Source organism: Poecilia mexicana, unplaced genomic scaffold (assembly GCF_051168715.1).
Source record: "Poecilia mexicana isolate PSO_F unplaced genomic scaffold, ASM5116871v1 scaffold_10, whole genome shotgun sequence".
In the NCBI taxonomy this organism is placed as follows: domain Eukaryota; kingdom Metazoa; phylum Chordata; class Actinopteri; order Cyprinodontiformes; family Poeciliidae; genus Poecilia; species Poecilia mexicana.
Window position 1 is genome coordinate 10,131,965 of NW_028263379.1, and position 21,358 is coordinate 10,153,322.

General features: G+C 36.0%; 2 protein-coding genes across 2 annotated transcripts; both read right to left on the reverse strand.

Moving 5' to 3' along the window:
• Positions 1-780: 780 nt before the first annotated feature.
• On the reverse strand, positions 781-14,206 carry atl3 (atlastin 3). The gene is made up of 14 exons (XM_014991218.2): positions 14,039-14,206; positions 11,309-11,513; positions 9,819-9,953; positions 9,117-9,221; positions 8,993-9,043; positions 7,740-7,796; positions 7,557-7,649; positions 7,343-7,481; positions 6,137-6,264; positions 6,004-6,060; positions 4,750-4,821; positions 4,474-4,665; positions 3,559-3,798; positions 781-2,780 (listed from the first exon to the last, which is right to left on the reverse strand). Exons 2-14 carry the CDS (start codon positions 11,510-11,512, stop codon positions 2,718-2,720), a joined length of 1,536 nt encoding a protein of 511 aa, XP_014846704.2. The 5' UTR covers position 11,513; positions 14,039-14,206; the 3' UTR covers positions 781-2,717.
• A 671-nt stretch (positions 14,207-14,877) lies between these two features.
• LOC106920295 (forkhead box protein N2) lies at positions 14,878-19,857 on the reverse strand. Its single transcript, XM_014991221.2, has 4 exons — positions 19,228-19,857; positions 17,957-18,078; positions 16,860-16,915; positions 14,878-16,516 (listed from the first exon to the last, which is right to left on the reverse strand). Exons 1-4 carry the CDS (start codon positions 19,828-19,830, stop codon positions 16,176-16,178), a joined length of 1,122 nt encoding a protein of 373 aa, XP_014846707.2. The 5' UTR covers positions 19,831-19,857; the 3' UTR covers positions 14,878-16,175.
• Between the last annotated feature and the right edge of the window lie 1,501 nt (positions 19,858-21,358).

Consider the following 21,358-nt stretch of genomic DNA (forward strand, 5'->3'; position numbering starts at 1 on the left):
AAATTACTACAAGACGTGTTATTTCACGTGATATGTATGTCACGTGGTATGTCCCTTTTTAAAAAAATTATTAATTAAAACTATTGTTCTTGAATGTTAGTTATAGTAATAACTTAAAACAAGCAACAATAAAGAATTATGTACATGTATGTATCTATTCTCACCCGATCTATCTGAAACAAAAGACTTAAAAAATAAATGAAATTAATATTTTAAAGACAAATGTACATTACATTAGGAACACATTTATCCATCCATTAATTATCATATATGCACGCTTATCCCTATAGTGGGTTCGTGAATGCTGCTGCGGTGGACCCTGGGCAGATCACCAGTCCATCCTATAGAAAACAGATACCAAATACTTTAAGAACGCTGGAGTTCAATTAATAGATTGTGATGTAGTGAAAAGTACTCTTAAAATAATTAAGTTTAAATCTAAAATATAACTAGTGCCATTCCAAAAACTATAATACGCTTGGTTGCAGGTGAGCTCAACTATTATCATTGTTTACCATAATGCATTTGATTCATAAACTGCGCTCAAATATCCAATTATTGCAAAACCCAAAGAGATTCATGTAAAACTTTAAATGTATCTTCAACCTATCATCTGAGCTTTTTATTTTTATTTTAAAGTTAGTGTAAGTTAACTCCTGGAATTGAAGGGAATAGTGAAATTCTCCCACTCATTATCTTTGAATTTAGCAAACAAATACATTTTGTAATTCCAAAGAGAAAGAGAAAAAATATATAAAAGTTTGGTTTCAATTATACAAGTTTTAATTTGCTCTACTGGTTTATTAGAAGACTTTTGACTTGTCACAATACATTTTAATTAATGATATTTAAAACCCCCCAAAGATGTTAATTTTACTATTTTCTCCACTGTTTGTTCAATGAGAGTATCAGTACAAGTACATAAATCTCAAAATATGATTAAATGCTGTTACTTTGTGCAGTTTACTGATACAAATCACACATTTGTATTTGACTTCTGTCCAAACGAAGCGTAAATAAGGTCAGATATGAGCTAACAAAACAGCAGGAACCGTGTGAACCTCTGTTTATTCTTTATAAAACAGCATTATGTCAAAGTCATGGTCATCAGATCAATGCAAGAGATTGTTACATTTGCTGTTACTACAATATTGCATGCATTTGTTTCCCACATTTGGAATGAGATGTGTGCAACAAGCACCAAAGAGGCAAAGTGCAAAAATAACTGCTTGTAAGACGTCCACAAGCTCCCTCTAGTGGACAAAAAGAGAAACACAAAGAACCACACAATGGTGAAAAATCATCTCAATAGTGACTTTTGGCCCTGAACACTTCAGACTTGCATATATAATTTCATGCATTCACTAAGAATAAAGCCCTAGTTTTAATCTTTGTGTGCACACAATATGATCAGGTGTTAAAGTGCACATTATGGCCGCCATTACACAAGACACTGGATATTTTTAAAATACCTAATGCTTTCTGTTTCACTTCTCTAGTCATATCATACTTTAAAAAAAAGATTTAATCTACCCAGGAATGGAGGACATTGTTGCAAATAATAGCAGCCCTTTAATCTGCCACCAAATTCCTTCTGATTTGCTGCAAAAACAACCAAGTAAATCCAGTTTGAGAACTGAAAGTCAAAACTGATCAGTCAAGCAGTAGATGCAGAACAATGAAGCCTCTGCTCCACATGTAGGACATTTCAAACAGACAGTTCAAGCTGTAATTAAATCGGTTCTTATGAGGAAGAAACCTTCAGGAAAAAGCTTAAATACCAACAGAGACATGCTAGTGTGGTTCCTCAGTATTCCCTGAAAGCTCAGATTATAATGTGTGCACATAAATATTACTGACGACGTTTGATGCAAAGATGATACGATTTCCAACAATCAGAATTTTTATTTTGTGTTTTTGTATTTAAAGGCGGTGGTTGCTTTGTGTTCAGGTAATTAATTATACCAACATGTAGAAGAGATAACAGTATAATTTAATTATGACGTTTAAAGCTAACTCTTTGGCTGACTGATCGCTTGCTTTCGTATGCTGGTGATTTGACCTCATTATTCCAGAACTTTCTTTTTCAGCTAAAACTGAAAAAGCTGCGTCTGGTTTATTCTGTAGCGCCCTGCATGTTTCCATCAAGGGTATAACAGACAAAATAAATAAAAATAAAAGTTAGTGTCAATGACACAAAGCTCCCGAGAAAGTGTGTTTCTTTTTCTGCTTGTTTATATTTCCAAGGAATGCTAGCTTGTAACATCTGTAAAGCAAATCTACAAGGAGAACTGAATATTTTTAGGCTATGAGAAAATAAAAAAGAAGCTACAAAAGCAGGCGTAAATGTAAAGGCTTTAAAGCTGCATTTTGAAGTATCTTTAAGACGGACTACAAAGTGGACCCACGTCTCAGCCCGGTAAGGCTTAAAAAACTGAACCATGAGGTGTGAAGGTAAACATTGACTTTTCTGTTAAGACAAACTGTAAACTTGTAGAGAGGGTTTTGTTTTGGGATGTTCCTGGACTGCAACAGGCCGTTTCTGATGCTGGTGAGTCAGGATGGGGCAGTCGTCACCCAGGGCCAGTGAGGATGATGATGATGATGATGATGATGATGATGATGATGATGATGATGATGATGATGATAAGGCTTTAGTGCTAGAAGTGTGCTTGGGTTCGTCTGTCTGGAGTAGAGACCGCCGGATGTTCAGGCCTCTAGCTGGATTTCTTCTGGATGCTCACTGGTGCTCCTCTCGATTTGTTCAACATCTCCGTTGCCTTAAAAGAATTACACAAAGAAGATGATTTATTAGATTTGATGAAATGTTACCTTCTATCTATTTATCTATAAAGATAAAGAGACAGTGAAACAAAGATGGCGATTATGGCTCCAACTAACAATCCTATCAATTATTCTGATGAAAAATTGGCACATTCTGCAGATTTTTCATTTAACCACTTAAACTTCTTTTGTACAATAGAAATACATGAAAACCTACAAATAAACAGATAAGAAAGTCACATTATTGCCTAAAAGTCAACAACACGCCATTATTTTAGTGCGTATGCTTGATCAAAGGATGCATTTGCAGCTAAAAATACTTCCAACATCAACTTGACTTAAAAAAAATCAATAATCAGTTTATTCACTAGATTTAACAAATGTTATCATTAATATAGAAATGTTCTCTATAACACTGACTCTACATGAGTGCAAAGAGAGCAGGAAAAGAAGAACAGTCGTAGAAATCTGCCTCTTTCTCAACAGTCACTAAATAAATTTGTCCAGGCCGCAAACATTAAGTCATCTCCTCATTATTAATTCAAATGTGTATAAAACTTAATCATTTTTTATCTTGAATTGGTTTAAAGTTGAGCATTTTTCCAAGTCCTCATATATAAATAAAATAATAAATGTGTCATGTCAGTAATATTAACTTTTTGCTTTTTATTTACCAATCCGCCCCCAACGCACACATTTCATATCCTATCCCTTTGTTTTCTATTTGTAAACAAATATGTTTTCAAATCAATCAATCAATAATAAAACAAAAACCTGTTCTAGGACAACGCCGGCAGCCTGGTCGATGGCTCCGCCCACAGGCCAGTACTGGCCAGAGTAGCGGATGAAGGCCCAAACCAACATGGCGACCATCAGCAGCCCCAGGCCGCAGTCGCACACCAGGGCAAAGGTCGTCAGGCCGACGAAGAGCAGCACGCCCGACATGATGTAGAGGAGGCACATCAGCACGAAGAGAACCGCCGGAGTCCGGAAGGCGCTGAACAGGTTCTTAGCCTTTATAACAAAGAAACATTTAATCATCACATTATGAAACAAAACCAAATAAAAATCAAAGCTCTTCATGGTTTCTGGAAATATTTTGACAATATTTTGACTTTCAAAAGCAGAAAGCGGATTGTAGCGCAGGGCATTCTGGGTAAATACAACAAAACAAATGCAGGTTTAGCGCTGGCAGGAGAAATGGCTCGTGGTTTTTAACAGAGACAAAAGAGAAATCCAGCAGACACTAAAATCTGACGCTACTCCACTTTGTTTACATTTAGTAAAGAAGAAAGTTGCGCTCAGTTTCTTCTTGGTTTTTATGTTGTTTCCTTCAGTGGTTCTTGGTGCAGCTCCCCCACAGGCGAGGAGGGGAACCGGCTGTTCAATTTGTTTGGATAGTTTGACAAAGTGCAGTGTGCAGCAGCAGCTGAAATTGCAACAAATGTAGCAATTTTGGTCTCAAATTGAACTAAATCCGGTGTGAAAACACCTTTAGGTAAACTAATATTTAAAAAACATGTTCAGGTTGAAAAGCAAGGAAAGTCCAAAGAAAAAAAACATTAAAAGTCACTTTAAAGGGAATGCAGGTTCCTTTGGAAACAAAATATAAAACTAGATAAGGACTTCAGAAATAAAACTTTCCATTTAGCGGATTCAGATTCATGCAGAATAAAGAACGAGTCTCACCTCGTTCTGCTTGCTAAGCGACTGCCACATCTCGTCCAGCTCCTTCTGCAACTGAGCCTGGTAGCGATCGCAAAACTCCTGTCCTCCCATCTTCTTTGTGTTTGCAAACATGTGGATGGCTTCTCCGTGGAAGAAGTTATGCTTCTCCTCCAGTGCCTCTGGAGCCACATACGGCAGATCTCCTCCACAGATCTAAGGCGGGATAAAAACACAAACACACTGAAGAACCAGAACCGTAGAGATGCTTGATGTGGCTCATGCATGGCAGAAACTCACCCTCTCCATGTTCTTCTGGTACTGATCTTTAGCTGCTGCTACGGCTGCCAGGTTGTTGGCTTCTGCTGTGGCCTAGTAAAATCATAAACAGATGTGTTGCTCATGGTGAAGAACAAAAACAAAACAATTCAAACTGAGAGGCCTGTTCAGCTCCGTAACACACAGTTTGTACACTTTTCCTACAGCAAAATTCAAGCATTTTAAGGTAAGAAGTCAAACTTTTTCAGCACCAGATACCATTTTATATAATTTATCACCATTATTAATAGTCTGGTGATAGTATTTTACATTCAGGGATATGGAAAAATAAAACAATAATTAAATTTTATGTGTTGAAATGTCTCTCTTACACACATCCTAAACTTCTGACTGGTTTGAGAAATAATATTTTCCAAATTTCGGCTTTTAATCAAACATTAAATTGCACCTTATTACCAAACTGTAGTCTTAAAATCCATCATTTTCAAGGCTTTTATACAGAAATTAATCACATGAATAGTAAATATTCAACACATTGAAACAATCGAAACAAATTGTGTTGAAGTAAATGACGTTGCTGCTCAAATTAAATGTTTAAACACAATACACAAAGAAAGTCTAAAAAATGTCCTCAAGACGTTTTCTGGCATTTAGCAAATATAAATATTTTCTGTCATTCTAACAGATCTAAAATAAGAAACATTTAGTTTGATTTAACTTCAGGCAGTGAGAAAAAAAGTCTTTATTTTAATTAAATATCTGGTTTCAACTATAATTAATGTTTTGCAAAATTAGACTTTTAATCAAATATCAGATTAGACAAAATGTGCAGCTTGAATATCAAGAAATCAATCACATACAAAACAATCAATAAGTGATTGGGCCACTAGGGATAATAAAAGTTAAATACACTGAAACAATCCAAACAAATCTTAAGGTAAATGATATTTAAAAGCTAAAACACAATAAAAGTCACAAAAAAGGATCTCTAAAATATGTTCTCAAAAAGTTTTCTGGCACTTAGCAAGTAGAAATATTTTTTGTAATTCTAACAAACCTAAAATAATAAACGTTTAGTTTGATTTAACTTCAGACAGTGAGAAAAATAATCAGGTGTATGAAAATATCTGGTTTCAAGTGTAAATAACACTTTGCAAATTTAGGTTTTTAATCAAACATTAGATTTATTACCAAACTGTGCAGTTTGGTAACTGAAATTCAGGCATTTTCAAGGATCTCCAGCAGAAAACAAACCCTGCCAACATCCCGACGTACCATGAGCATCGTCTTTGGTTGAGGCAAATCTTCTCCTTGGTAGATTTTAATGTAAGCCTGGAAACCAAAGCAGGACGGAGTAAGAAAAACGGAGCGGGCCTCAGCAGAGCTGCAGAGAACCGGGGGATTTCACCTTGAAGAACTCCAGCAGGCCTCTGCAGGTCACTTTGTTCCCGTTTATTTCCTTCTCAGCCAGGTTGTCTGGATGCAGCAGTCTGGGGATCAAAGCCTGCAGCTCCGTTTTGAATTCAGCAGCAACATCTGGAAACAAGTTAAACGTTTATTATGTGGTTAATGTGTGCAAAAAAATACTTACAGCATGAAAGACAATGTAAAAACTTAGCATTTACCCAAGTAATCTTACATTTATTACATGTATAATGCATATATAAACTAATCAATATAGTATCCATTTAGTTTTTATTGCAGTGGATGAAGAATTATTTCTTTAAATTTCACCAAACTACATCAGTAACAAAAATGCGAACAATCAATATTTTATATTATATCCAGTAGTAAAAATATGTTTATTTAATAATTTGAATAGTTTTGTGTTTTTAGTTGACAATGTCTGATTGAGATAAAATGTTCCTACTGAGTTGTACATTTTCCATTGTAATGTTTATATTTGCATTTTTTAAAGCTATTTGTGAAATACTTTTCTTTTCTGAACATATATATAAATATACATGCAGATTATTTAGATTTTTTTTTATCTGGAACTGAAGTGGTTTTGTCAAAAGAGTTTGAATAATTATCATTGCTTTCATCATTTTGGATATTGTTCAATATTTAAATTATTCCAGTTTGGCTCCATTTTCTGACACACAAACGTTTTTTTCTACTTGTTCTGAATTTGCATATTTAAACTGTGATTTCTCCCTTAAATGATACATTTTGCTCCTTAATCTTAAACAATTTTTGAATGTTTTTCAAACATAATTCTTTTTAAGAGTTGTCTGTAGTTTCACTATATCAATAAATTTGTTCCCAATAAACAGTGTTTTCTAAAAATCATACTTTATAGATTATTCTTATTAAGCTGTCAAAGTAATAAACTTTGCTGGACAATAAAGTAAACAATTGCGATAAACAATAATTCATTTAGAGAATATTTTCAGCTAATATAATAATTATAAAGGCTTATAAATGCATATAAAACACGTTAGATTTCTCCACAACTTAAATAGATACGATTCATAAACATTGGAGCCGACTCGTCTTTGTTTAACAAGGCAACATTTTTAGAGACTTTACTTTCAGCTTTTATCAAAACTCAGCAGCAGAACCAGCAACGTTTGGATTTTCTCTATTAAAATCAAAACTAAACCAGTCTCACCGCTCAGCTGCCCCCGGAAAGCGGGGTGGGTGGCAACTTTGAGGCCAGGGTGAGGCAACAAGAAGCAGGAGATCTTGGTGAAACATGAATGAATGTGTTCCCTCACATTCTGCAGCTCCTCATGTTGAGCCTCCTTAACCTGAACATACACACAAAGCATTACAGAAATGTTGCAGCGCTTTTAAAATCATTTTAGAAACATTTAAACTGGTACCTGTAGCCGTTTTTCCAGAAACTGGCTGCCACCTTTGAAGCCATAGTTGTATTCATAGGGGAAACTCCAGTCTCTGACCAGAAACATCAACGACTGCAGGATGAAAAGAACAGTGATATATGTATATTTAACAATAACCACACTAGCATGAGTTACTGTGCTGGATACTGTGATTTATGATACCTGAAACGGCTTCTGAAAGATCTCATCCATGGCCAGACGGCCATACTCTGTGAACAGCTGAGAGGAGAAAACACCAAAATGATGCAAAATGTCACAATTAACTTCAGTAATATGCTCCGATACGGCCAACAAACTCCAATATAAAAATCTGTTTTTATATATATATATATATATATATATAAAAAACGGTATTATGTGGTGTTCTAATTCTCTGAGAAAATTTTGGGTTTCCTTTAGCTAAAAGCCCCAATCTTCATAAACACTGACATGGATCAATGTTTACTGAGTCAACTGGGTGTAATGGGCTTCATTTTTTTAATTGAATCATTGAAATAAATTAACTTTATTGATGATATTCTAAATTACTGGTGGGAAAAGCCGACTGAACTTTGGTTCCAGCAGCTGAAACCAAACTGAACTCTCTGGTTTTTGGAGCCTCTGTCACTTTAAATCCAAATAAGCTGCAGCTGGCCACGCTCCCCAATTTGACGCTTAAACTCACACGTGGAAATGGCTGCAAACAGTTGCGCAATTATACAACTGTACATTTTTGAAAAGCAGAAGTGGCGCTTCCTGTGCAACAAAAATGCACCAAGTGGTTTATGGATGGTAAGTCAACAACAAAGCACTTGTCTTTTCCAGCAGCCATTGTACAGAGCATACAGAGGTAAAACCAGCAGATAAAATATGCTGGAACACTCCATGGGTTGCTAGGTAACGGGTTGAGCTCGGCTGGAGTTGCTAGGTAACGGTGGAGTCCCCATGGATGTGACTTAATCGAGAGGATTTTGAAATTACATCAAAAAACACGTCAACTTATCACCAAAAACTAAACGGATTTGTTTTTTAAATGTTTAGGCTGTTTGTAAATCCAGTTTAGAGCCAAATGGAAGCACAAAAATGTGCAAAATGTGAATTTTGCATGATAGTTCTCCTTTCATTACAAAGTTACATAGGCGTCCAGATAAATTTAAACTGCGAAGGCCAAACTCCACTTTCCCTTATGTTTTAGGGAGGGCAGGCTGGACTGTACGGTTGGCATCTCATTTCATTAAACGTGATACATCGATTTCTTTAAAATCACAACACAGCTGTATTTCATTACAGCAGCCAAACAATTAGGTCCAGGTGGGAATAAAAATAGTAAAATTAGGTTGTAACTATAAGACAAACTGTTCTTTCTGAAAATATTCTACGAAACTGACTAATCTCTTAAGATAAAAAAAAAAAAAACAACACAAACCCAGACTGACCTGTAGCTGCTGCAGGTCGTCCTCCTGGATGTTCTGTGAGAGATTGTAGATCTACCAAACCAGAAGTCATGTCAGAAAACTCAACAATGAAACTCATCAGCATTGATCAGAGTGAGATGTTTACCTGGACTGAGCTGGTCATGGTGCTGAGGGCAAAGATGGTGGCACAGTCCTTCACTGTGGACTGGTCATCAAACGCTCCCTGAGTGTCCATCAACACCACAGCCACCTACAGGAGAGACACGAAACAGCAGCAGACATTTACTTCCTATAATAACTGACTTTTTGTTTTGTTTTTTTACTTTTAGAGTAAAGAAATAAACTGTATTTATTTAATAATATTTATTTACTGTGAGAAAGTGGTGACAAGAAGCCATGTGGGGTTGTTTTGAGGCTGCTGATTGGATTGCTCTTTGCCAGCCACATGGAGAATGACTGTGTGTGACCGACTATAAAAACGTCTGCCTGGACAAAACTGTCCTCATTTGAAGAATCTTGAATTAATACGAGTCACAGCAAAAACACTTCTCTTTGGGAAGTATTTTTGAATTGAATTTGAATTTAATGTCAATTTAGATTAATAAAAAAATGTTTCATTACTGCAAAAAATAAACTCAAAGATGTAAAAAGCTGACTTTGAAGTAAAATAATAAATTGCTAGGTCTTTAGTTTGAAGAACTAGTAACAAAGAATAAAACTTTTTCAATTTTTCTCCCTATTTGCTCATTCTAATATGTACTATAATCTAAAAATCAAACTTTAAGTGACACCTGCTATTTGTTACAGATATGAGAAGTAAATTAATATCTCTAGATGACGTCAGTACCTCCGTCCCGTCGCTCTTCTGAACTGTAAAAACTTTGCTCCACAGCTGGATGCCCGTCGTCTCAGGTTCCGACCCGCCTCTCCAAGAAAACCCAGTCAGCTCCTCGTCATCCCGACCCAGCCAGTTATTGTCGCTCTGCAGATACACAAGTTAAACCGTAAATACCAAACATACAACAGACATTCAGATAAAACTTTAGAGCAGAAACAGCTTCCCTCAGGGTTTGTGTTTTGGGTTTTTCTTCCACCATTTTGCCAGCAGCTCCAACTATCATTACAGTCTGCGCTATAAATAGACATCTCCAGTGTTTTATAACAAACAAAGTGGAGAGCAGAGCTCTCAGGTTCTGATTAGCTCCGCACTTAGCAGCTTGTTTTACTGTCCACTGGAAGCTACAGTTTAAAATTTAAAATGGTGCAACAGGAAACATTTTAATGGAAGAGGGAGAAAAAAATGTAAGAAAATCAATAGCACTTATAAATCGCAGTCTCAAAGAGCGATGCTTGCTGGACACATCCGAACAAACAGGGAACTAATACATGCTGATTACACTTCCTAAACCTGGCAAATCTAAATTATTATTCATAAGCAAACGGGTTTGGTCACAAACTGGGCGTTTCGCGTCACATGCATGTTTTCATGATGTGCTAATGCATCAATGCCTCCCAGATTCTGGAGAAACCAGATGGAGATAAAACTGAAAAATCATTCATGACGTGACCTGCCAGCAACCAGTCCCTAAAGTTATTATGACAAACAATAAAATTATTGTTACAGGCCAATTTTCAGGTAATATAATGGTGACAGAGTAATAATGGAAGTCAAACTTTAATTTCTGACAAACATTTAATTCTGGAAGTAGAAGAAATTTTAAATATCGAAAATAAACAAAACAGACAAAACAACAACAAAAATGAAGAGAGGTCAGTGATGTGGATGTTAGGTTTTATCACAATATTTATCATGATATAAGAATTATTTATTACTTTCTTAGGTAACTGTGTGGCTGTGGCTGTGTCACAACAATTACTGCCCCACAAAAACAAATGCTGCTCTTGAAAAACATTCCCACTTACTTCTTCAGGACAGCAATCAAATGAAGGCGTGTTTAATTATATTTTGAGATTTAATTATGTTTACTGAAACACTCATTGAACAAACAGTGGAGAAAATAGTAAAACTAACAGTGTTTTTAAAACGTTAATTAAAATTTATCGTGACAACAGTAAGTCATAATTCCTCTGATAATTTAATAAAAAACGATACATTAAATGTCTCTGTAAACTAAATTGCCCTTCAAAAAAAAAACAGGCAAGTTGAGACCAAAGCACCAGATTCAAGACTTTTTCCCATCCAGTTGTTAGTAGAAAGAGTGAAAAGAAAAACAACTAATCATAAAAAATTGACATTCTCGAGCTTGTTTTAATTTATCATGAGAGATTAATTGATTTACTGCGACAGGCGTCGTCATGGCAACACCTCAGACTCACCTTTCTGTGCATGTAGCGGAGCATGAAGTCCAGTAAGAAGCTTTTCCCCTTCCTGAAGGCGCCGGCCACCGACAGAACCACCACATGTTTGTCTCGGACCGCCGGGTCCAGCAGAATCTGAGCTAAAGCCTCGGTGTTCAACGTGAAAGAGTGATCGTCCTTATTCACGTCCACAATCTGAACCGGGTGTGCATCACTCCCCATTCTGCAAACAAACAAAAACGAAAAACATTATTTACCTTCACATAAAAGCTTTACGACGCTTTACATGAAAACATTATATAAAACTTTACTAACATTTGGTATCAACTTTCTTCAAATGTTTAAAATATTTTCTTTAAGGTTTAATTTAATAAAATTGTTGCTAATAAACATTAGGGCTTGGCGACTTGTTGACTAATAAAGTTTTTGAAGATGTAATTTTTGGAAAATCTGGATTTTTCTTTACCAATGCACTCCTTTGGTTTTCATAGTTCAGATTGGGGCTACAGCTAACAATTATTTTCGTTATTGATTAGTCTATTGATTATTTGACAACCTGTTAGAAAATGGGCACATTCTACAAACGTTTCATTTAACCACTTAAAGCTTTTTTATACAAGTTTAGAAATACAATAAAAGATGCATTTTACAGCCTAAAATGCAACACCACCGCGTTTCTTTAGTAAATCTGAGCCAGGTGAAGCTAAAATTATGCAACTTGTTGAGTTTTGGGTAAAAACATATTTACAGACAAAAGTGTTTTTATCTTAAATGCAAAATTATATATTTTTGTACAGTTTCGATGTGATTACTGCTCTGAATGTGATGTGTTTGTTTCACCAAATTGCCTTTTTTGGATCTGTAGACTTTAGTTAGCAATTAATGGATTAATAAATTAATCAATGGTTATTTCGATACTCGATTAATAGTGATTAATCATGATTAATCCGATTAATCGTTTCAGCCCTAATTCGGAGTGATGTGAGCACACTCAGAGCCACCATCTTGCTTGACAAGCATATTTAAAATAAATATTTATTTTGAATGCAGGTCAACACTATTAACCAATTTTAAGGTCAGGCTAATATTTTTTACTTTTTTAAATTATGAGAATAAAGTCATAATATTTCAAGAATACCGTCGTACAATAAAAGTCTAAATAATACAAGCATGCAGTTTAATATTAACAGAAAAAAGTTGCAATATTAGGAGAATGAAGTAGTAATTTCATGGGAACTCCTGCACAAACAATAAAAAAAAAATATCAGTAGCAGGACTTTGAAATGATTGAGCAAATGACTGAGTCTATTTTAAAGAAAAAACTACACAAAATGAAGTGGCCACATCAGATCCTGATAACTCTATACAAGTTTTTTATATTATTAAAACTATTTTTTCTTGTAATTTTTTTGCATCTGTATTCTGCTAAAATTCAACTATGCTCTCATAACTGAATAATTACAAAACACTTTGCAGCCAGGCCTTAATACACCAGCATACAACTCACAGAAGATTTGACAAAAGCCACTTTTTGAAAGTATGTTCTGTCATTTGTAATTTATTTTTCAGAAAATAAATAAAGAAAACAATAGATTATAATTTAACAAAATAAAAGTGTATGTATGTAAAAATGGTCTATAAATGCACCACAATACTGTACAAAAATTTTAAATAATTTATTTGTCCCATTTACTTAGCTTTTGTAGTTTTGCAAAGCTCCACAAACTTTCTGAAGTTTTTATTAGAACTCATTGTGAGAAAATGTACAGTATGGATGTAAATGTAATGCTTTTACCATGGTTACAACATTATCCTCTACAGTGCATCAAATCATATGTTTATTTCATTAAAATTGAATCAAAATTTGATGAATCAATGAAAAATTTGCCTGAATTTGATGTCTGGACAAATAATCGGCAATCAAGCATTTCATTTTTAATTTTAAGCATTTATTTCAGAAATGAACTTTGATGATAGTTGAATGATGAGCAATTTTGAATAAAACTGAATCTTTTTCAATCAGCACATGTGGCAGATGAGATAATTTATCTTAAATGAAACACAACAAAGTGCATTTTTTGTCCAGATCCAAACATGTTTCAACATTTTCTGCTAATAGCTCTCCGTTAATCACCCTGCAGGCATTAAAATACTATTCCAGCAAGTCAACCAATACAAAGTTTAGCTCTGTGCGGATGTGGCTGCAGGCTGTTCATATTGGTGTCATGCTGCTCTGCCTGCAGCTTATGGATTTAGCATGCCCTCCAATAATCTGGTCATGTTTCTTTCCAATCAAAAGAGCGCATTGTTAGGAGACTTCATGGGAAAGCCGTCCTCCATGGCGTCCATTAAGACAAGAAGGTGAGACGATGTGTCATCAAACTAAAGAGGTCACTCCCTACTTTCAAGTACCTTTAAGGTGTGGCGTTGATGAGCAGCATGCCAGCCATTTCTTTGCAATGAATGTCCAGAGCAGACTGGATGCAAGAAATTAGCACAATCAGAATTTTTTTACCGCTTTTACGCAACATCGCCAGCTAGCAGAGTGAGTTTGGCGCAGTAAAGTTGAGCTGAAATCCACTTTTAACGCGAACATCTTCGAGTCTGCATAACTAAGCTAACATAGCGGTTAAAACAGCGAGAGTTCGGACAAAAACAAAGAACTAGCTGTTAAATGAGCGCAGAGTTAGAAAAGAAATCCACGAACAATGTTGCGTTCAAAGGAACATAAGTGAAAAAGTAACATACGTGTTTGTTTTAGCTGAAGTTTCACGGTGCCGTGTTGTCTACGGAGTCTTCCAGAAGCGTCTCCAGACACTCAGGAGAGCCGAGAAACGAACAACTTTTCACGCAGAAACGAAAACAGTCATGAGAACTTTTTTCCAAGACTAGACTGCCCACTTCCGGCTTCAGTCCGCGAAACGTCACACGGGGAATGTAGTTTTTTGTGTGACGTCCTTCTCTCGGTCGAGCTCTGGTGAAAACTACAAGCCCCTTCGAGTGAAATTCACCGGCAGAAAATGGGAAATGTAGTTTTTATTCAGTCAGGGTGATGTTTACGCAACGACCGAGCAGGTAATGTAAAGTAGGAGCGGATACTTTGCGTTTATCCAAATCACATCCGAAATGTTTCCACAACGGTGACAGATACGGTATCCTAGCAACCGGGATTCGTTTGAAGAGAAAACAGTCATGCATAGTTGTGACGTAGCTGTAGCGCCCTCTGCTGTTGTTAAATTAACCAACATAAGAGTGACGTCATTCATCACGACACATCATAAATCTTCAGATTATTTCTCCCCCCTTGTTTTAATTAATCCAATTTTTTTTCATTAATATATTTTTTAAACTGCATTGTTAACATTAGACTATGAATAAAGTCTCTGCTCATTGTTTAAAAAACGCAAAAAACAAAATTTTTACTATCGAATAAATGCATTTATATTTAGAGTAACTTAAAAATATCTGTGACAAGCAGAAAAGTAAAAACTGACATTTTAAAGGAATATATATATATTGGAGAACACAGAGCTAAAAACAGAAATAGAAAATTAATACTTAAGTGAATTAAATACATTTTGAATAGATGTCAAATTATATAAAAAAGAGAATATTTGAAATGGAATACAACTAAAAATGTTACTACCAGGATAAATTAGTAAGTAACAATAGATATGTTTTACTACTGAAATACTTTTAGAAATAGTGTTTTAGAAAAAGGTACAGGACTTTTGAAAAGGAGAGTTGTAGAAGGTAAAATCACACATGAATTCAAGTCTTTATGTTGTTAATTTGGTGGTTTTGTACGATCTATCTGTAATTAATTTCTAAGAAAATGTTGAAATTATGAAAAAAGAGAAGACGAAAATATTATCTTTACCAAACAAAATAAAGATTTTATTTCACAGAACAGAAAATGAGAAACACTGAATTTACAAAAAAAAAAAAAAAAAAAAAAAAAGGTTTTAGCCCAACTTAAATGGCAGTGGTAGTGTTACACTTACAAAGAAACTAATGCTGTTTAATGACAGCTTAGCTTAAAAGTCTTAAAATTATAAAGAACAAAGGAAGTCTGGGATTTAAAAACATACATGACATCAAAAACATCAAACTATCTCTAACAAACAGGATCAGATAACAGAAAAGAGATTTATATAAATATTACTACCAATACTTTACTGTTATTCTTCTATTGCTTTTCCATACTTCCTCAGTACATTTATGATTAATAAGTACATAATAAATTAAATATACTTTATTGCCAAAAATACTTTTAGAAACCTTTTTCAGAAAAGGAAGCAGAAAAACATACATTTATTAGAACTATTTATTAGAAAATGCAATTTTGTAACTAAGTGTTCATGCCTTGATGTCATATTTATTTGTTAAACTTCATGGTTGACTGTAAGAAACTTTAACCAAGATGTAATAGCAACATTACGTCGTCTCGGCTTGGAAGCGCTCTTTCCACCCCTGAGGTTGCTGAGCTCGAAATAGGGGTGCACCGACGAATCGGACCAGATTTCTTTAATTTCGGCCGATACTTGCTTCCAACAAAATTTTTTCAGATTAAAAAAAAAAAAAAATCGGTATGAGAAGGTCAGCCTTTTTAAACATCATTATCGGCAATAAAAATGCAATCGGTGCACCCCTAGCTCGAACTGTTAGAAACATTACAGCAAACACTGTAAAACTGAACTTTTAATACTTCAAGTTTTAAAAACATTTTCTGATCCGTTTCCGTATGATCTAAGAGTTCAGGATGGGCGTTCAAAGTGCCTGAATACAGGAGGATTTTTACTTAATTCCTTTTTAATATCTCATAATACAATAAAGTCTAAAGGGGAAACATGAGTTAATGACTGAAACATCTGGGTTAATTGAGCTAATATACACCACCTGCCAGGTCCAACAGGGACCCGGCAGCTTCCTGGGCCTCCACGTCTAGCTGCAGGATCTCCACAGTCTCCAGGTCCAGTTCAGACTCGCTGGGCAGCACCAGGTACTGGCACTGGTCGGACTCGTAGTAGTGCAGCTCGATGTAGCCGCTGTCGGACAGCGGGTCCTTTTCGGTGTCTTCGCTGACTTCGTGCGGCTGGTATTCGTGCGGCTCCATGGTGACCAGCTCCTCGTGATCCGGGGTCAAAGGGCATGGCAGGTCTTCGGAAAAAGGCGTGTGCATTTGGGGAGAGGAACTAGAAAGGAGCAGGGCGTGAGAAAGAGAGTCTGCAGGAGGAAAAGAAGAAAATAAGAGAGATTAATCACTAAAATCGTAACATCAATAGTCTATTTAAGAGTCAGGATATGTAACAAAGCAGTAATTAAACACTTCACAAAGCAAATTATTGCGTAAAGAGATTTAGGCTTAAAACACAGCAGACTAATGACGAAGCCCGTTGCTAAGACGAAGAAAGGCGGTTGCCACGGCAACAGAAAACAAACACTGGAACAATGGCGCGCGCTGAAAAAAAGCCGTGATAAAAATGCCACAGAAAGCTGCTTCTTCCCTGGCGGAGAGCTCTGGGTTTTAGGAGAGGCACACAAACGTGACGCTGGTGTCGGTACCAACCTGAGATCTCCACCGTGTCGCACACTGCAGGCACCTCGTAGCTGGTTCCATCTAACCTGCAAATGAAACCGCAAGACAATAAATAAATTAATAATAAATAAATACAAATAAAATAAATTAAAAAAATAAAAACACTTGTAAAAGTGTAAAATTTCTTAGAAAGTCCTCAGATTGTACCTGGAGTGAGAGACGATAGGGAACAAAACACCTTATGTTTTTAAAAATACTTTTAAATACTTTTGAAAAGTAGTTCAATAATTATAATTTTAAATCTTTTCCACTGATAAAAATCTGACAAGTTTACCACTTTACTATGAAACCACTAAATAAAATATAGCAACAAACTGCCCTCTTGTGGTTTTCTTTTTTGTTACTGTTCTTACCACTGGAAATCTGGTGGACTCAGACAATGAACTTTCAGAGACACATAAAGTTACAAAATCGGTCTTCTATCACCTGAAGAACATTTCCAGGATTAAAGGACTATTGACCAAAAAAGATCAAGAGTAACTCATCCATGCATTTCTCTTAATTCAAATTCAAAAATAAATAAATGATCCCAAAGGAAAATAAAATAACTCCATATTAATTCAGATTCTTCAAAGAATTATTGTAGATAGTGATGGCTGTTGGCAGGAATTACCTCCTGTAGCAGTCTGTATTACATTGAATTTGAAGAAACTTCTGACTGAAGTTGGACTGAGAGTTCCTTTCTGAGGTAAACCAAATATGAAGAATAATATAATGTAGTAATATAATGAAAAAATAATCATCTGACATTTACAGTAGGGCTGCACCTTGATTATGTTAGTAATCAATTATTCTATTGATTATTCTGATGACTAATCAGATAAAAACTTTGGCACAGTCTGCAGATTTTTCATTTAACCACTAAAGCATTTTTACACAATGTTTGACGTACATTAATAGAAGCAAATACACTAATAATTCCTAAAACTTTATTGTCTAAAATGTAATAACAGCATTACTGTTGATCATTTGTAGTTTATTGTTTGGATGGATTTGTAGCTAAAGAAATTCTCCTAACCAGATTAATTGTTTCAGCCCTAAATTACTCATGTTTTGATTGAACTCACAGTACAGGCTTGTTGATCAGACAGCTGCTGGAGCCGTGATAGCTGTGGGTCTTCCTCAGACCCTCCAGCAGCGCCAGCCGATACTCTGGACACACACACCACAGCGACCCCTTCCCCACCGACTGCAGCAAAACACACACGTACACTTTCATAACACATTTAGCTGGATGATACATTTTTCCAGTAATTATTGTGATAAACAACAATATTGATATAATTGTATTGAATATAATTTTATGTGTAAAATTATATTCTATTTTCAAGTAATACAGCTGGACAACATGGCAGAAAAACACATAATATAAGCCTGTCATATCAGTCAGTATTGATAACTGTTAACTGTTAGTTATTGATTAGTTTTTTATTTTAAATATCTGAAATACATACGACCTTTCCTGTTTTACCCACAGTTTTCACTTCACGTCATTGTTTTTTATTTTTAAGCAGTTATGAGGCACAATGGCAGAACCTGGAACTGCTGCTGCCAAGTTACTCAGCTGGTTGTTGCTAGGTAACCGAAGAGCGAGTGAGTTGCTAGGTAACCAAAGAGCGAGTGATTTAGTTGATTCCGCTAACCTTACTGAGCTAGCTGTTGGAGGTTGAGCAGCTAAAGCCTTTCCTCTGTCTACATCCCCTAAAATGCTGTGCGGGTCAGTGAATGTATTGAAAACTAAACGCTGGAACTGGAGGATATTTAAAATCACCAAAATAAAACATGACAACAAAAAACAATAAATAAAATAGAAATAAAAAAACACAACTGAAACTATAAATAAAATTATTATGATGTTTCTGTAAACTAAATAGCCCGTAGGCATGTCACGATAATAAATTTGGCTGGATGATAAATTGTCCAATGATATCCGATAATATTGTTGTCTTGAGACCATTTTAAAGTAACAAAATGATAATTACATAATAATTCAAGTTCAACCTCTCAAAGATCAATAAACTTTAATTTCAATGGAACTTGTAACATTTGAACTGGAAGACATTTTAAATATTCAAAATAAGCAAACAAAACAAATAAAATGAATTATGAAGTCTCTGTAAACAATATTTCCCTTCATAAAAATGGTCTAGTTGAGACAAATCCATCAGACTGAAGACTTTTGTAATCCAGTTTTTGGTAGAAAGAGAGAAAGACGTGGCAAATTAAAATCATTTTAATGCAGTTCATTGATTTACAGCCTTTTGCGACAGGCTTACTTTCATATAATATAAACATTTGGACTCAGTCGTATAATTTCAACTGACTTTTGTGCACACACCTGGCTCTTGTCCCTCTGAATGCGACGGAAGCTCTTGCTCAGCGACAGGTTGTGTCTCACCGAGTTCCTCCAGCCGCCGGTGGCCGTCCTGTAGTATGGAAAGTTGCTCACGATCCACCCGTAGATGTCCTTCACCGGGAGCCTCTTCTGAGGAGAATCTTCTATCGCCATGAAGATGAGACTGCTGAAGGAGTACGGCGGCTTGGAGGAGGCCGCCGCCGCAGGAGGAGGAGGAAGCTGCCCGGGCTGTCGCCGGGGTAACGGGGTCACTTTGGTCAGAGGCTGCAGGGGCAACAGATCGCCCCTCTGGTGCAGCCAGCTGAGACAGGTCAGATCATCCTGGTCGGACGTGTCCCAATGTCCCAAGCCGAGTCCTTCGAGGCACTGAGAGGCGGCGAGGTGTGAAACAGGAGAGGACGAACGAGCGGACTCCGCTGCAGCCGGAGACAGCAAGGTGGGGGACGGAGGGAACGAGACGGGTGACAGAGGGAGAGACGGAGGTGAGGAGGTCAAGGTCAAAGAGCCTCCGAGAGCAGTGGGAGACGAGGAGAAAGGTGGCAGCGTGTGAGAGCTGTTCTTCATTTCTGTTAGATCCAGACTCATTCAGCTGCTTGGCTGCAAAATACAGAAATTCAGAAATACTTTACTGATCCCACCTGCTGCTGTATGTAGCTAGTTTTAATTCAAAATTATTAAAAATAAATGTTGTAGAGATGGTGATGGTAGTGGGCAGGAAAGATCTCCTGCAGCAGTTTGTATTGCAGCAAATTTGAAGAAGCCACTGACTAAAGATACTCTGTTTTTCTAAAACAATCTCATAAAATTATGAGATATATATGATATATATATGATATATATGTGTATGTATACATATACATATATATATATATATATACATATATATATATATATATATGTGTGTGTATGTATGTATGTATACATATACATATATATATATATATATATATATATATATATATATATATATGTACATAGATAGATAGGTGTGCAAAGCAGGATATCTTTTTAGATTTGTAAAATGTATTAAATATATATTTTTGCAGTACTTTGTGTTAATCTAGCACCTAAAATCCTCTGTTGTTTACTTTAAAGTACCACTTTAAGAATCTCTTCTGATAATCCCAGGTTAGAACAGTAACATTATGGCCAGCCGTTCCCCTCTGATGAGCATCCTTTCTTTGTCCAAAGTCCAGACTCACGTTCCCATCAACTTAAACCTTGAACTTTAAAGATGCTGCGAAAATAAATTTAGATGCTTCAGCCTAACCAGGACTATCATAAGCTGCATTTATGACGCTCTAAAACTTTGTATGAAGCCACATGGCTCTATTGTGGGACAGGAGGCAAATGGCGGAACAATATAAAGTTTCATTTAGCTATACAAGAAAGCCGCCTTTCTCCTCACAGGTAACCCCCATGTCGGCGCTGTTCGCTCTTTAAAAAGCAAAAAAATTAATTTTTTTACTCACCAGATACCAACAAAGATCAGTCAACCGGAGCTCGACTCTCATCCGAAGTCCAGCAGGTTCGGGAGGAATGTTTAAGGCGAAACCCGGACGGGTCAAAACGTGAAGAGTCGCAGCCGGACACCTCTTCCTCCGTGCCCTGTTGATATCTGCCGTAACCATGGAAACCGCAGAGAACGCTCTGCGTGCTGCGCGCTCCCGTGCGCAACCCCGCCGCAGTAACAAATGGGTGTAAAAAACTTTAAATATGGCTACAAACCGTAGGAAGAGTCATAATACAACCCCAACAAGAAAAGAAACGTTTTATTTTCTTTTCTCGAAAATGCCGGATTTGAATGGAAGGGATTTGTTTTCATTAAATCTAAAAGTAGAAGTAATCATTTAATTCAAAAAATACTTTATTAATCCCAGAAAGAAATAAAAATGTTGTAACTTACATTGTTACATTTGATTTGATTTAAAAAAAAAGAAAAAAGAAGGTGCTGTAGATGCAGGCAGTTGTGCACAGAAAGTCTCCTGTAGCAGTCAGTTACAGCGACAGTGACAAAACCTCAGAGGACAAATGTGACTTTCATGTCAGTCTAAATTGATTAATTCAGATCTTTTCGACGCTTTGGGGTACCAAATTGGATCCTTATTCCCAT

What these genes read in the sequence shown, in the direction of transcription:
- atl3 (XM_014991218.2), bottom strand. Translation starts at nt 11,512, where the DNA reads ATGGGGAGTGATGCACACCCGGTTCAGATTGTGGACGTGAATAAGGAC. An exon ending in TTCTGGAAAAACGGCTACAG is followed by an intron (nt 7,482 to 7,556) that starts GTACCAGTTTAA and finishes GTGTATGTTCAG; the next exon opens with GTTAAGGAGGCTCAACATGA. An exon ending in TTTCCGGGGGCAGCTGAGCG is followed by an intron (nt 6,265 to 7,342) that starts GTGAGACTGGTT and finishes ACTTGTTTCCAG; the next exon opens with ATGTTGCTGCTGAATTCAAA.
- LOC106920295 (XM_014991221.2), bottom strand. Translation starts at nt 19,830, where the DNA reads ATGAGTCTGGATCTAACAGAAATGAAGAACAGCTCTCACACGCTGCCA. An exon ending in CTGATCAACAAGCCTGTACT is followed by an intron (nt 16,916 to 17,956) that starts GTGAGTTCAATC and finishes TTTCATTTGCAG; the next exon opens with GTTAGATGGAACCAGCTACG. An exon ending in CGACACGGTGGAGATCTCAG is followed by an intron (nt 16,517 to 16,859) that starts GTTGGTACCGAC and finishes TTCCTCCTGCAG; the next exon opens with ACTCTCTTTCTCACGCCCTG.